This window comes from Chinchilla lanigera, unplaced genomic scaffold, assembly GCF_000276665.1.
Source record: "Chinchilla lanigera isolate Chin_1 unplaced genomic scaffold, ChiLan1.0 scaffold00098, whole genome shotgun sequence".
NCBI lineage: Eukaryota > Metazoa > Chordata > Mammalia > Rodentia > Chinchillidae > Chinchilla > Chinchilla lanigera.
In genome coordinates this window covers 360345-376958 of record NW_004955499.1, presented here as the reverse complement: position 1 = coordinate 376958, position 16614 = coordinate 360345, and the positions used below count along the sequence as shown (strand labels likewise).

General features: G+C 41.8%; 2 protein-coding genes across 2 annotated transcripts in view; one reads left to right on the top strand and one right to left on the bottom strand.

Moving 5' to 3' along the window:
* Window positions 1-15991, top strand: part of LOC102022719 (zinc finger protein 14-like) — a 38570-nt gene extending 22579 nt beyond the window's left edge. The window contains exons 5-7 of the mRNA XM_013505549.1: window positions 8681-8807; window positions 9004-9064; window positions 11018-15991. Of these exons, the coding sequence (XP_013361003.1) occupies window positions 8681-8807; window positions 9004-9064; window positions 11018-13313 (2484 nt within the window). The 3' untranslated portion in view covers window positions 13314-15991. The remainder of the gene's footprint in view (window positions 1-8680; window positions 8808-9003; window positions 9065-11017) is intronic.
* LOC102004182 (zinc finger protein 14-like) overlaps window positions 1-16614 on the bottom strand; it is a 95486-nt gene that overhangs the window by 48937 nt on the left and 29935 nt on the right. The window lies entirely within an intron of this gene.

Sequence of the window (16614 nt, the reverse complement as noted above, 5' to 3'; positions counted from 1 at the left end):
GTGTTGTGAGTGATGCTGCTGACCTGACGGTCGCTGTGGATCAGAGCACCCATTCTCCTGCAGAGGAGAACCATGAACCATGCTGCCTTGCCTCCTGCAGTCTGAGATGCAGTCCTTTTCTCACACCCCATTGGCATGGCAGCGTTCCCGCAGGGCAGCCTGGGACATGATCTAACAGCTGGCCAGGGTCCTAGTTGGATCATCAAGTCCAAGTACCCAGGCCCCTGCACCAGCACATGAGTCCCTTGGGCTGTTGCTCTGTGGGTAGGTAGCAGACTCTCCCTAGCTAGCCTCACAGATGATACCATGACTTCTTTTGGCTCTTGGAGACAGGGTGTTGCTGTGCAGTTCAGGCTGGCCTTGAGCTCACTTTGTAGCCCAGGCTGGCCTCCAACTTGCAATGACCTCCTGCCTCAGCCTCCCAGTGCTGAGATTACAGGCGTGCGCCACCACTCCTGGCTTCATTTTACTCTTTTTTGATGGTGACTCTTTTGTTCTTATTTTCTGCCTGTCTTTGTTGTTGCTTCCCTGTTGACCTTGCTTGGCATTTTTATTTCTTTGGGATTTTCCGTTTTACTGGTCGCATCATTTCAGGGTAGGATATTCTTGAGTATTTTCTAGAGTGCTAGTTCCCATAGTCTTACATCTCTTGAGCTGGTACTTTTCATGAACTGAGCTTATTTCTTGATGTAGCGAGAAGGAACACATGGTGATACGTTCAACTAGGCTGGAAGGGGCTGGGGATTTAGCTCAGCGGCACAGCGCCTGCCCGGCAAGGGCAAGGTCGTGAGTTCGATTCCCGGTACTGGAAAAAAACAGAAAACAAACAAACAGGAAAATAAACTAGGCTGGAAGCTGTGTACTTTTCAGGCTGAAATAGTTCAGTCCAACTGCAACCTCCTCTGGCTTTAAAGTTCTGTGTTGAGATGTCTCATGTAATTCTGACGTGTTTATCTTCGCATGTAATTCATTGTTTTTCTGTGACTGGTTGGAAAAATCTTTCTGTTGGATATTTGGCTATTTGGAAAGGGTTTCTCTTACTGAGCACTTGTTCATCATGGTTCTTTGCACCTCCCCTGCTTGAGTTTTGAGTCTTTTCTCATGCTTGGGAAATGTTCTGGAATAAATTTCTGTACATATACTGATAATTCAATTCGCGTTATCTTCTACATTTTCTCTACCTTTGATTAGCTTTAGTTGGTCTTTTCAGTGGCTTCCTTGAGAAGTTCTTCTTAATTTACCATTTTCTCCCCTGATGCTGTCTTCTGTTGAATATGACGCAGAGGTCATAGGCCAGCTAAGTTTTGAGAAGTCTAGTTAAAATTACCGTAATGAGACTTCTGTTAACATGTATTGTGAGGCAAAATTGGAGCATAGAAATTTACGTCTGGCTTGTTATATGATAAAAATTTCATTAAACAGCTTTACCCGAGTGTCACGGGACGGGCATTTCAGATTGCGTTCAGGGCATTTGCTCTGAGCTACACATATTTACTTTTTATTCTTTGAAGTTAATTGCACAGTGAGTCTGTGTCGTGTAAGCTGGGGGTGGAACGCGATGCTGTTGCCCAGCCTGTGAGAGTGGTCTGAATGCAGGTGGGCGGGACCAAGCCCTGCTCCGGTGGGGCTTTGACGTTACTTCTGTGTACAAGATCACAGTGTAGCGTTAAAGTGAACGTCATCAGCACTTCGTTTGATTCCAAGAAATTGTAATCTTGCCCCCTAGATAATGTGCAGGAACCAGTGTAGAAGAAATCTTTAGTTTCTTCCATCTGTAAAACAAGCTTTTGTAGGTGTCACCCTAGTGGTGTTTGGGCAGTACTGTTGTTTTTTTTTAAAGACTATTCTCCCCAGAATCTGGAACAGGGAACCTAAAACTATTATAATTCCCAGACAGTGTAAATATCTATCCCTTTTTATAGTATGTCCCTTCAAGACATTTACTTTTGGAATCAGATTCTGTGGCTTTGCGTGAGACCTGGGCTCTGAATGTGACAGAACTGTGCAAACTGTGGGTGCTGTGAGAACTGAACTTCGTGCCTGCCTGTCACGTAGGAGACTTTCTGAGTGTTCAGCACAAAACATACGTTTAAATTTTAAAGGGAAATTTGGTGAAGAAGCAGGTCAACCTTCAGTGAATGGGTGAGTTTTGGTTCTTTTGAGAATTAAGCCTTGGGAAAGAAAAGAATGCAGTTTTTCCCTGGGAGAAAGGCTCAGAAGTGTGCATGCGTGCGTGTGTGCGTGTGGGCGTGTGAGTGTGAGTGATACAGCACTGTTTCTGTGGTGTGAGAAACTGCAAGTGCAAGTAAGGACCAATCTGTGTACTACATATTGTGAAATAGAAAATGTTCACATGGCAAGGGGAACAAGGAAAGAGGAGGAAAAATGGGAAAGGTAAAAAAAATGAAAAAAGAAGGAAAAAATGGAGAGAAAGCTTTTGTAAATGTAGAGAGGAAGAGGCATTGAAGGGAGAGTAGGGGAATTGAAAAGAGGAATCAGTTTATATCATGTACAGGTACAAATTCTTGTGATTGTGATCATTGTGTATGTCTAAAATGTACCAATAACATTTGGTTAAAATATGCATGTGTGTAATATCCCAATTCAAATTTCCTGGTGTTGCCTGCTTTTTTTTTTTTGGTATCAGGAATCGAACTCAGGACCTTGTGCTTGCCAGGCAGGCACTTATGCCGCTAAGCTATATCCCTGGCTGCTGTCGCCTGTTTTTCACCCCTTGGAACTGAGACTCATTGGGTGCATGGGGCACAGTGAGAGTGGGGTGTAAGCTCAGGAATATGTTTAAAATTCTGAGTGTGTGTTCTCTTGTGAATTTTTCCCCATGGCTCTTTTTGATGCATGTTGTTTTTAGTTTGTATGTGTGTGTGTGTGTGTATGTGTGTGTGAGAGAGAGAGAGAGAGAGAGAGAGAGAGAGAGAGAGAGAAGTTTTCTTAAGGATTTAGAAATTTTTTTCATGATTTATCCATAAGGATTTCATATTCTTGAAAACTAGAGGACTAATCTTAATTTTTTTTTTTTTTGGTACCGGGAATTGAACTCAGGACCTTGCGCTTGCCAGGCAGGAACTTGTGCCGCTGAGCTATATCCCTGGCCCAGAAGACTAATCTTAAGGAAAACAAATTTAGACATAAGTTATTTCTTTTACATTTAACATGGACATGTATAAAGCTTCACACCGTCATGCTTCTGGTGAGCAGATCACATATGCTTACTTCTAGCTCATTGTTTGATTTCATCTAACGACACTCAGAGGGGGCCACAGGCTGGATTTCTGCATGCTCGTTCATGGCTTTACCATCACATCACTAAGCAGTGTTATTGGTCCAAACTCTTTGGAATTTTTGTTTGTTTGTTTGCTTTTCGTTGTTGTTGTTTTTTGGTACCGGGGATTGAACTCAGGACCTTGCGCTTGCCAAGCAGGCGCTTATGCCACTGAGCTATATCTCTGGCTCTCTTTGGAATTTTGAAGGAGTTAATGATTAAGGGTGTTAGAGTGTTTTAAATATAAGATTGTCATTTCTTTCCCCCAGGCTGTTACCCAAACAATTGTAGAGAAGTTTGTGTTTCAGCGATTTCCCTCAGCTACTCCTCAGATTCTGATTTGCATTGTTTCCAGTTGTTTCGTAGCTGTTGATTTTGGTACATGTATGGAACAAGCCTCAGCAGGACTTGGGTCTCTCCTCGTGAGCTGTGCTGTCTGTTCTCACATGTCAGCTGCTGAGGCTACAACCTGGGTCCTCCTGGCCCTCGGGGTGAGGACGTGGCAGCAACCAGGACCTCGGTTTTTAGCCTGTCCTGGTGACTTCAGCATGGCCAGAGTCCTGGCGTAGGCAGCTCAGTGCCTGCAGCCTTGCTGCTCTGCAGAAGGTGCCGTGACGTCAGCGGGCGGCAGAGACTCCGACCTCACACGTGTGCAGCTGTGACGTGCTGGGTGTCCCGTGCTGTTCCTCCCGGCAGCAGCCCTGGTGTCCTGACGGGCGTCTCCAACGCCCCCCATGTCTCGTGTGGGTAAGTGGTTTGGACTGTGGGGCCAGGTGCTCACATTGCGCTCGCCCGTCGATGTGTTCAGTACGTGACTGTGCCGTAGGATCTGGACCCTGCATGGCGGTGTCACTCGAGAGCGACTTGGAAAAGTGCGTCCTGTCCTCTGTCTTCTCCCTTCTCTCTGCTTCCTGGCACTTTCCTTCCGTCCTGCTTCCCGCCGTCCTCTTTCTGCCTTATTCCCAGCACACCATGGACTGAAACTGGGAGGCATGAAGTCCTCTCCTTTGTGTATCGGGTCCGGGGTGTTCTGTCCCAGTAGCAGGAAGCTGGGTGTGACACCCGCTGATGCTGAATTTAATCATGCTAGAATTCAGGGTCCAAACCCAGAAGTTGTGTCCTCAGACCTGGTCTTCATTGTGACGACGACGAAGGCCTGTATTTCTAACTCCCTTTTCACACTGTAAAAGGCATTGTTTGCTGTTGATAATATGTGAGAAAATCTGAAAAAATATTTAACATTGCTGGTAATGAGAGTCAGTGGTTGAACAACCATCACGCTTGCTAAATTTCATTGTTAAATTCACAACGTTAAAAGCAGTAAGAATAAAAGGAAGTTTCCATTAGTGTGTTTAGTAAAGCAAGAAATTTGGAGAGGAATTACTAATATTTTGAAGAAGGAAATGGAGTAACTTTTCAAATGGCAACTTCCCAAAGGGCCGGCATGCTGACCAGTAGCTGATGCTGTATTTGAAGCGGACCGTCCTCATGTAATTGTCACTTGGGTATACTCAAAAAAGTCATGGGTCCCATCTCTCACGTGATCCATACAGCCTTGAGTAGTTTGTATAAATCTTTTAAATAATGAAATGCTTGCTGAGGTAGCTGTTTTCGTAAAGGAGTACTGATGGAGTGTTTGAGCTCCAGTGTCTGGTCGGCTTGCCTATCAGTTCTTAGGTATAAATGGATTTTGGATCCAGGGATGAGCAGAGAAGGGGTGAAATGTGGGAAAGGCGGGGGTGGTGGAATGCGGAAATTCAGCTCTTGCAGTAGAAGAGGTTTGCCCTTGAAGTTGACGTGTTTTAGTGAGACAGTAAACAGGAGGTGGTATGCTGGCTGGAGTTGAATATGAGTCAAAGTTCCACGGTGTAAAGAGAAATTCTAGAAATGTTTGATTAACGTCTTCTCTTAATAAGTTACCTAAATACATATGGGGCAAAATTAAAATTTAGAAAATTGTGGCTGGCTTTGTTGTGGGCTCAAAGAATCGGGGAAGCATTGCCTGTGATTGGATGAGTAGTTTGCCTTCAATCCAAGACATTCACTCTCAGCTGCATCCATTTTTAGAAATTCTTCCTTCTAGTGGGAGCAGTAGCAGCAGCACCAGCATCAGTATTAAGTTCTGAGGCTGAGTCCCAGTGTGTTGTACAGGGTGCGGCTTTAACTCGTGATCTTCTTGTGTTGTTCCGTGACACTGGTGTGACTGCAGATGTGCATCCCCAAGCTCTGGTGTGGTGGCTTGGTTTTTAAATCACTTCTGTTTGCCAAGTTCACGATGCTTGGTTAAATTAAACACCATCAACTCTTCACTTGTTTTTATATCTAGAATGTTGTAACAGTTTCTAGCTGAAAATGTTGGATGGCCAGTTTGGAAGAAGTCCTTGAATTCTTCTGGCTGTAGATGTCTGCACAGTTTAGATTAGTTGTGTAGTACAGTTTTTAAAATGGAATCTTCCCCTCTTTCTGCAACTAGGACCCTAAAACTGTCATAATTTTTGAACTATAGAAATGTCTGTCATTTTATTATAAGCCTCTTTGAGGCAATGATCGTCATTTTTGTTAATAGAACAGGTCAGTGTACCCTCCCTGGATACCTTTGTTTCCTGGCTCCAGTATGGATGTCTCAACCTGCTGGAACAGATCCCTCATCCCTCTGGCACAGATTTTCCAGCTTCTACCACTGACCTTTGGGCCTTCCCAGCGCAGGTCCTTGATCCAGACTTCCATGAGACATTGTTGTGGGCTGAAGACCTCCAGCTGGACTCGTGGAGGACATTGCCACGGGCTGCAGCCCTCAGCCAGATACTTTGGTTCTCGAGGAGTGGAAGATCTCCCACTCTTCTGCATTTGACGCTTTGGGTGAACATTATAAAATGATCTTATAAATTATGTCCTGTATTAACTACATTCCCTTGTAAACCCTGAATACTACAAATAGTAGTGTTTATATATTTTGCAGTTAAATTTATTCTCAAAAAAGCTTTTGGTGAGATTAAGCAATCATAATAATCTAAATGTCATCAGAACCCTGTAAAAGTTTTAAACTGAGCCTTGGGCAGGGTCAAGAGCATCCAGGGAAACCCTGTTAGCCTCGTCCTTGTCTTCCCCATGGGTAACACCGTCCTATTTACCGTGCTGCTGCGGGGGAATTTACCATCTGTAGTTGTCACTGTGCAGTATTCTTTTAGATTTGGCACCTTGAAATATTCCATCAGTCCCATAGAAGTGAGTCCCCATGGAAAACCATTCTGTGTGGTTCGTTTGTCTCGCTATGTTTCATACGTGATCATGCCAGTGTCAGAAGCAAGGCAGTTTCCTCTCAATTCTGGTGGTCACATGGTTGCAGTTTTTTCAAATGTAGTTTTTGATAGATGCAAAAAGAATCCCATTTTTCTTCAGGAACAACATGTGCTGTATTTTCTAGAGTTGGAATAAAGTCACTCTGTGTAGATTTTGGGATACTACGAAGTACAGGATATGGCTGTGGAGTATATCATTTCGTCCTTCATTTTTTACGTAAGTCTGCATGTTAGTTGTGTCTTTCCACAATTCTTCTCCCTTTGCCTATTTCCTCAGAGAAAATCATGGTTCTTTTTTTCTGTTTGCTGTTTTCTCTTGAGGTTTAAATGTTCTACTTTTCTTCTTATGTGTTCTTTTTATTTGGTTCAAATTCTTTTTGTGGCATACACTGCAAATGTACTTACCACTTCTTTGCTTTTATGTACCATGATTTACATTTGAGCGTCTCCCTCTTTTTCTGAATGTCTCCCTCTAATTCTGATAACATCATGATTTTCTTTTGTGGAAACACTTTTGTGTTACTTCAAAAAGTGTTCTAGTTTACCTTTCCCACTTCAGGATGTAGTTTAATTATTGTACAAGGCGTATGAAGAATAGCATGTTTCTCCCTCGTCCTCTATTGCACAGAATGTCACTTGTGCCCCTTTGTGCCCTAAGAGCTCTATCATGAATCAATAGTATGTTGTGGTTTGTGTCTAGATGTCCCACCAAAGGCTCAGTCAATCATAGATAGATCTTTTCAGAGGTGCCTGGGTCAATAGTGTATGAAAATGGGATTGATTCATGGGATTGTAAGTACCACCCAGGTATCCTGGATAAAGTACAAGTAGCAGAAAGAGAGTTGCTGCTGTTGCTTACTGCTTTGTGCTTGCTGCTTTTGCTGCCCTCTGCCTGCCACGGACTCTTTCTCCTCTGCAGTGCCCCTCTGCACGGCACACTCCCTTGGATCCAGCCCATTATGGGCAGAAACCGCTACAAAGTGTGAACTACAATAAATGTTCCCTCCTTAATTTTGGGTGTTGGAAATTTTGTCTCTGCAATGAGAAAAATGTAACTAAGACATATTCTATTCCGTGTGAGCCCACTGAAGACTCTCTTCCTTCTCTGTAGTCTAAAATTTGCTGTACTAATAGAACAGTGCCCTTCAGAGTGGATTTTGAAATTCTTTTTGTACCTAAAAGAAGCTCACACTTGAATGCATGTATGTAAGTGAAAGATTTATTCTGTGGTTTTTCCTTTCATGGCTAGTGCTTGCTAGGTTTGCAAAATCTTGGTGATCAGTGTATTTCACGTATATTTTCATTGTATCCATCCCCCATTTTTCTCCCTTACGGCATCTTTCAGATCACTGAGCCATAGCATACATGGTACTGCTTCCTTAATCCATTTTTTTTCTTTTTTTTTTCTTTTTGAGTCAGGGTCTCACTATGTAGCTCAGGCTGGCCTTGAGCTCACTTGGCAGACATGCTGGTCTTGAACTCACAGTAATCTTCCTGTCTCAGCCTCCCACGTGCTGGGATTACAGGCATGCGTCACCACGCCCAGCTTCCAATTTCACTGTTCTTAGGCTTTCTTCTATAAAAACTGTAATTTTTATTAGCTTTCCAATTACCATTCATAAAGTTAGCTTAGTGTTCTCCTAGGGGTTTGTCTATTGAAACAGGTTGATGTTTCAAAATACTGGCTAAGTTGAATCAGAAGGAAGGGATCCACCCCTTGAGTAATAAGTTGAGAAAAAAAGACATTTTCTTTGATGCCTCGGAGTAGTTCGTATTTGTCTACTTGCTTTTTACCTTGGATTCTGATTTGCAGGCTCCTTCTATGACACATGCTTCAGTGACTTTGTACAACTGAACCTCAGTTTAACCAGCGGGAGAAGCAGGGTTCCCATTCCTCTGTTGCTTTAGCACTAAATTCCAGTGTAGACTCAAACTTCCTTTGTGACGAGTGCAAATGGATGGTGAAAAAGTATTTGATGGCCAAGACATGAAGTTTTACTTTTGTAAAACTCTGCTTCATACGAGCCTTTTATGAGTAGAGTTAAAATGGTTCATGTTGTGAATCTCACTCTTCTTCCCGGAAATACGTTTGATGATGTAGGAGTCCGTGACCTTTGAGGATGTGGCTGTGAACTTCTCCAGGGAGGAGTGGGCTTTGCTGGATCCATCCCAGAAGGAGCTCTACAGAGATGTGATGTGGGAAATCTTCATGAACCTGGCTGCCATAGGTAAGGAGGATACCATTGTCTCATTTATGTAATCAGAGAGCGTTGAGTCGTGCTCGTCAGCAGTTTCCTTAATGGGAAGGTTGAAATGTTCTAATGCATCTTACAGGCATGGTCACATTTTACTGTATCAAACTTGAATCTACGGATTTTCATGTGTGTAGCAGGTCTTCATTATATTTCTGTTTGTACACTTTAGGAACGAACTCAGATGGCCAGCACATCGAGGATGAATACAGAAATTTCCGGAAACACGTAAGGTAATTTGCACTCTGAGAGGAAAGTTCCTCAGGGCTGGGGATTTAGCTCAGTGGCACAGCGCCTGCCTGGCAAGCGCGAGGTCGTGAGTTCGATTCCTGGTACTGGAAAAAAAAAACAAAAAAATAAAAAGAAGAAAGTTCCTCAAGTGTCAAAATACGAAGCCCAAGCAAACTGTGCAAACAGGATCATGTTCAGACTTCTTTAATCTCACAAAGTTCTCCATAGCCGCATACACATTGAATATCTCTAAACTGATAACTGAGTATTGGAAATATTATAATATCTCAAATGTAGGCGGTACTCATGTTATTGCCAAAACTGACATCACTGAAGTAATGTAAAAGAGCAATCAGATGAGTTGGTGCTTGGCTGTATTCCCAATACTGCAGAGATCTAGGCAGGAAGGTACGACAAGTTCCTAGCCGGACTGCACCACATAGTACGTTCAACGCCAGCATCACCTACAGAGTGAGAACCTGTCTGAAATTTTAAAAATTAAAATTAAAAAGTTCAAATTTCTTCCATGCTCAGATTTATGCATATGTTGAATGAAATTGCATTTAGGCTTTGAGGACAGAAGGCTATACAAAAAATTTTGTATGCACACTGAGAGCTAAATTCTAATTGTGTACACTCATCTTTTTAAAAGACCACTTTTGCATCACACAAATTACACGTAATATTATGTGTAGTTAAATGTGAAACACACATTCAGTATTTGAAAAGTTGCTAATGTTGTGGATATATTCAAAATGCAAACGAATGCCAGTGTTTTGATCACATTTATTTTCAAGCAGTCCTCCCAAGCCCACAGTTCACTCACATTCCAAAATATTAGAAGGTGCATCCCCATGTTATTGGTGGGACTATCAATGTGCTATAACATCTATAGAAATGAGTATAGAGATTCCACAGAAAAAGGAAAAGTTGACATCTCCTTTATCCAACCGTACTTTATTTTTGTATCTTTGGAGACAGTTTCTCTGTGTATAGTGCAGGGTGGCCACAAACTCACAGTGATACTCCTGCCTCAGCCTCCCAAAATGGCAGGCATGCCAACTGCACACTGCTGTATCGAACTGTACTTTTACTGCACGTTTCCTACAGTGTTAAAGTAACCATATTACAGAGCTGCTTAAACACTCATTTCTAGCAGTACAACTTAGAAAAACTAAGCTCTAAAAAAGCTCATTCACAGATGAGTTGATTAAGGATACATGGGAGAGCCTGTGCGCATAGGGGCACGCTTGGAATCACAGGACTCTAGGAAGCTGAAGCAGGAAGACTATGCATTCATGCTCATCCTGCACCTTAATGATTGAGGAGACTCTGTACTGAAATAAAAAGCACATGAATGAATCTCATGCTAAAACTCTGGGTGCAGTTTCCAACCCTGGAAAACATGCGGTGTGTACACATAACGGAATAGTATTCATCCACGAAAGAATGAAGTGATGGCACTCACCAAGATACGCGTGGATCTAGAGCCCGTAATGTTGGACTAAATAAGTCAGACAGAAATTGCAATGTCACAAGCTGTATCTTGTATGAGAATCCCACAACATGAATTAAGGTGTAAATAGAGGAGAGATGGTGGTAAACAGAGGCAGACACTCTGGCGTGGGTGAGGAGGCTCGGGGGAAGGGGAGTGGGTGGGCTCATGGAGGAAAATATATCAAAAGTCATCAATACATGGAACAAGTTGCATCCAGGTGTGTTCCAAATCCTCAAAATGTAAGTCCGTATTGTGTGTTGCAAATAGGTTGAGTACAAATTCCCAAGTGAATCCTACACTTTGAGTCAACGCTGTGCCCAAGCCATTGTGCAGCATGTACAGTAAGAGGATGAGTAAATGTTCTTAGGGGGCATTGAGCCAGATCTCTTCGTGGTGAATCATTATAAGAGACACCATTAAATGTGATGGGTTGTTTTGTTACTCTCCCATTTTACAGAACTGAAGAGTTAGACCAATCCTGTGAATACAACTTACAGAATCAGCATGGAGAAATGGTTTCTCAGACTCTGGATACAAACGTGCTTGTGAAAGTTGTTGCTTTAAAACCAGGTGAAGGCATTTCCTCTAGAAGGCCCCTGGTTGGCCCTTCATCAGCAGATGGGCCCATCATGGCAAACTCTGCACTCAAACCATATGAGAAACAGGGATTGCAAGAGAAGCTGTCTGCCTGTGACAAAGAAGGGAAAACCTGCACAGAACTTCAGTCCTTTCAGAAACATGCAAAGACAAGTCCTGGGGAGAAACCCCATGAATATATGCTGTGTGCAAAGTCCTACTCTGATTGCACTGAAGAAAGTAGCACTGAAGAGAAGTCAGACGTCATCTCATTCATTACACCCATCAATATTCAAATTGAGGAAAGAAGTCACAGCGAACTGAATATGTATATATGTGTACCATGGGGAACATATTTTAATTCTCACCATGATACTCAGGCACATGAAGAAGCTGATTCTGGAGACAAGTCCTATGTAGGGAAACACTACGGAAAACCATTCCCTAACAGTTCATTGGATAATCATGAAAGAATTCACACTGCAGAGAAACCCTATGTATGTAACCAATGTGGGAAAGCTTACAGCCGAAGAAAGAACTGTCAAGAACATGAACAAACCCACAGTGGAGATAAACCCTATGAGTGTAAGCAATGTGGGAAAACTTTCAGCACACAAAGAAAATGTAAAGTACATGAATGGACTCACACTGGGGAGAAACCCTACGTATGTAAGCAGTGTGGGAAAGCCTTCAGCACAAGTGGCAATTGTCGAATACATGAAAGAAATCATACTGGGGAGAAACCCTATGTATGTAAACAGTGTGGGAAAGCCTTCAGCAAAAGCAACACTTGTCGAATTCATGAAAGAATTCATACTGGAGAAAAACCCTATGTATGTAAACAGTGTGGGAAAGCTTTCAGCACCCATGACATTTATCGAATCCATGAAAGAAGTCACACTGGGGAGAAACCCTTTGCATGTAAGCAGTGTGGAAAAGCTTTCAGCAAAAGTAGTACCTGTCGAATTCATGAAAGAATTCACACTGGAGAGAAACCCTATGTGTGTAAGCAATGTGGGAAAGCTTTCAGGACAAAAGAAGGTTGGCACATACATGAAAGGACTCACACTGGTGAGAAACCCTATGCATGTAAGCAGTGTGGCAAAGCTTTCAGCACAAAGTGTGATTGTCAAACTCATGAACGGAGTCACACTTCAGAGAAACCCTATGTATGTACATACTGTGGGAAAACTTTTAGCAGAAAATGTTATTGTCAAGTACATGAAAGGATTCACACTGGCGAAAAACCCTATGGATGTAAGCAGTGTGGGAAAACTTTCAGGACAAAAGAAGGTTGGCAATCACACGAGACAACACACACTGGTGAGAGACCCTATGTGTGTAAGCAGTGTGGCAAAGCTTTCAGCACAAAGAAGTATTTTAGAGCACATGAGAGAAGTCACATTGGTGAGAAACCCTATGCATGTAAGCATTGTGGCAAAGCTTTCAGCACAAGGTGTGATTGTCAAGCTCATGAACAGAGTCATACTTCAGAGAAACCCTTTGTATGTACACACTGTGGGAAAGCTTTTAGCAGAAAACGTTACTGTCAAGTACATGAGAGGACTCACACTGATGAAAAACCCTATATATGTAAGCAATGTGGGAAAGCCTTCAGGACAAAAGAAGGTTGGCAGTCACATGAATGGACTCACACTGGTGAGAAACCCTATGTGTGTAAGCAGTGTGGGAAAGCTTTCAGCACAAAGAAGTATTTTAGAACACATGAAAGAAGTCACATTGGTGAGACACCCTATGCATGTAAGCAGTGTGGGAAAGTTTTCAGCACAAGGTGTGATTGTCAAGCTCATGAACAGAGTCACATTTCAGAGAAACCCTTTGTATGTACACACTGTGGGAAAGCTTTTAGCAGAAAACGTTACTGTCAAGTACATGAACGGACTCACACTGGCGAAAAACCCTATGTGTGTAAGCAATGTGGGAAAGCCTTCAGGACAAAAGAATGTTGGCAATCACATGAAATGACGCACTCTGGTGTAAAACCCTATGCATGTAAGCAATGTGGCAAAGCTTTTAGCACAAACAAATGTGTTAGAAGACATGAAAGAAATCACACTAGGGAGAAACCCCACTTAGGTAAGCAATGTGGGAAAGCTTTCGGGACACGTGGTGTTTGCCAAAAGCATGAATTGACTCACACGGGGGAAAATTCCTAAGTATGTAACCAAAGTGGGGAAAGCTTCCAGCAGACAGTATACTTACAAAGAACATGAAAGGGCCCACAGTGGAGAGAAACACTACGTAAGCAGTGTGGGAAAGCTTTCAGCACAGGTGGTGTTTGTCAAAAGCATGAACGGACTCACACTGGGGAGGAACATTATCTATGTAACCAATGTGGGAAAGCTTTCAGCCTACATGATGATTGTCAAAGACATAAAGGAACACACTCATGTGTAAATGCGTTCAATACACAGAGGTTTTGTTAGATGAAATAAGTCATGCTTGGGAGAAAGTCTGTGGAAACAGGAAAAGCCTCTGCACGTTAACGAGCCTCCCATGCATATTAAGGGAGACTGCAATAACTCAGTGTATGAAGTGACTTAGACGTGAATCAGACTGAGACCCTTCGAAACAATATGAAACCTATTTCAGTCCACACAAGTATCATCACATACATGAAAACGTTCGTGTCGAGACCTGTAACATATGTCAGCAATGTGGGAGTGTTTTTAAATTAATGACATGAAAGATATGATGGGGCATGTTATATACATGGAAGCCCTTCAATTTTTCCACATTAAAATACGTGAAAGCACTCCCATTGAAGAGAAGTGCTTTGTAAATAATGTGAGGAAGCATCACGTGATGCCCATAGCATCAATTGATGAGTGTCAGTATAAATAGAGAACATTTCACTAATGATAAGGCATGGCGTTGCAGTGAGAAGATTCATACCAACATTTATGGGAACACTTGTAGTCATTCTGGTTCAATTCATGTGGCAAAAATCACCCCTGCTTGAAACCATTAATACAGGCATTGCACACAACTTTCCAGCTTTTCTGCATGCAAGAATGAATATTGTTTTGAAATCCTGTGAATACGAAGGTCTCAGTAATAACTCATGTTTTCCAAATCCTTTGATCACATACAGTGTAAACCTAAAAAATGAGTTACTAAAAAAGAGCAATTATTTGTCCAGAAAATACACATGCGAAGGAGATATCCTGAAGTGTAAATATTGTAAGTTCCATCTTAAAATAGATCTCTGGGTTAAAGAATTTTAAATTCTCTTTTAGGAATTAACGTAGCCAGGAGTAGTAGTGCATGCCTGTCATCCCAGCACTCTGGAGGCTGAGGCAGGGTGGATCAGTCCAAATGTGAAATGACTTGTATTTCTTACATGACGGTAGGCTTAGTGTTCTAACTATTATTTTTGTTTCCTTTTTTGTATTTACTAATTGGAGGGTAACATAACTCTAAAACTGAATTTCCTTAACTGCTGTCATTTTCCCACTAGCTTGTATTTAATAGTTTGCTGGATGCAGGCCATTATTCCAGCAAGAGTTTTTTAATTGGCTGTCATTTTATAATTTATTACTAGTAACTTCTGTACATGTGCTTAAGCATTCCTCTGTTTTCAAACAACATAAATTAGCAGATGTCATGTTTTTAATGTTGTAAGAAAATATCTGTACATATCCTAACATAATTACAGGTTATATGCAGTGCATAATTTCCCCTGATTTTTCTCTTCAGCAGAACCATTAATATGTGTGTGTACAGTATCATGAAGTTTCACTTTTCATGTTCATATTGCCAGGATTTTGGGGAGGTAATTATTCCATCCATTATCCAAAAAAATCTGTATTTCTGTGAGGCCCCCACTGTCAGAGACCAGCAGAGCAATCTGTTTTCTCAAAGAAGGTTCAATGCGGTATAATAATTAACCTCTCCACCAGCTATATAAGTTGATAGGCTTTGTCAGCAAGAATATCCTCAGGAATTTTTTTACCATTTTTATGTTTGGACATGTTTCTATTGGGTTTCTATTCATAATAAAAAAGTGACAAATGCAGTAAGAACAGTATACCGCATACTAACCTAAGTTAATTATACTTAGGTAATTTAATTTGCCATCAGGTGGACCGTATTTTACCAACTTTGTCTTATTTATTTATTTATTTTCCTTTTTTGAGACAGGATCTCACAATGTAGCCCAGGCTGGCCTCGAACACTCGGCAATCCTCAGCTATGTGCAGATACTACATGCGTTCACCACCACACCAGGGAAAATTTTATGTCTATTTTATGATGAAATATTAAATTTCTCATGTGCTTCATGAGCTATCCTACATTGCAGAATATAGTACTAGCGTTTACATACTTCAGGGTGCGGCTAATTTTACTGCAGCGCATTTCTCATTCTTCTCATCACTGGAGCATGGATTGCACAGTGCACACTGCTATTCCAGCCACAAAAAAGTGCAAATAGAGGTCATTTTTACCCTAGTACATTTACTTCCTGCCAGTGTAGCATTAAAAAGTCTTCCTGGTACTGGCGGTTTCTGTCTGTAATCCCGCCACTCAAGCACAGGTGAACTGCTTGATTAGAACCACCCTGTGCAACTCAGTGGGACATGTGGAAAATGAAACATGAAATGCAGATGCAGCTCACTTCACTGATATTCTTGAGGAAACTCGCTTTTATCGGCCAGGCATCCTTGCACAGGCCTGTAACACTAGCGCATGGAAGGCTGAGGCAGGGGGATCTGTGTGACTTCTAGAACAACATGGGCTACTTAGTGAATTCAAGACCATACTGTATAGACAGTAAGTGCCTGTTTAAAAAGTAACAACAACAAAATAAACCTGTTTTACTAAGCAACTGTAACAGTCTGTACTTACTTTTTCTCCAGTTTTGTGTTATGATTTATTCACTACTTGTGTGATCACATACTTGTTACTGCCGCATTATATCACGGATTCTGTTTTTGTAAGTACTTTCTTCAGGCATACACACAGAATTTAAGCACACAGAACACTGGCCTTACCAAAGCTGCAAAGCTCAGAGCAGTCATTTCTCCTATGTTTGCATGTGTCCTCCCCATGTCTCAGACATGAAATTCAAAGGAGCTTTGTATAACTTACGATTTTATGCATTATAGAATCAACAGTGCTGAAAAGTAATGGAATGGATACCTTAGGGTAGATGAGCAGTTTGTGGTTATAAATGTCCTCATCAGAAGAACAGAATGAGTCCATATGAATAACCTAGTCATGCACACCAACATCCTAGAAAAACAAGGGCACCCCAAACACAAAGCTAGTACATGGCAGAAAACATAAAGATCAAAATAGAAATACATAAAATTGAGGCTAATGAAACACACAGTTGTCTCAATAGATGCAGAGAAAGCCTTTGGCAAAATAAGCCGTTAATGAGAAAATAGCGTTACAGGAGAAGAGATACTGAAGTACTTCGCCTCAGTCTGGTAAAGTCAGTTATGAAAAACA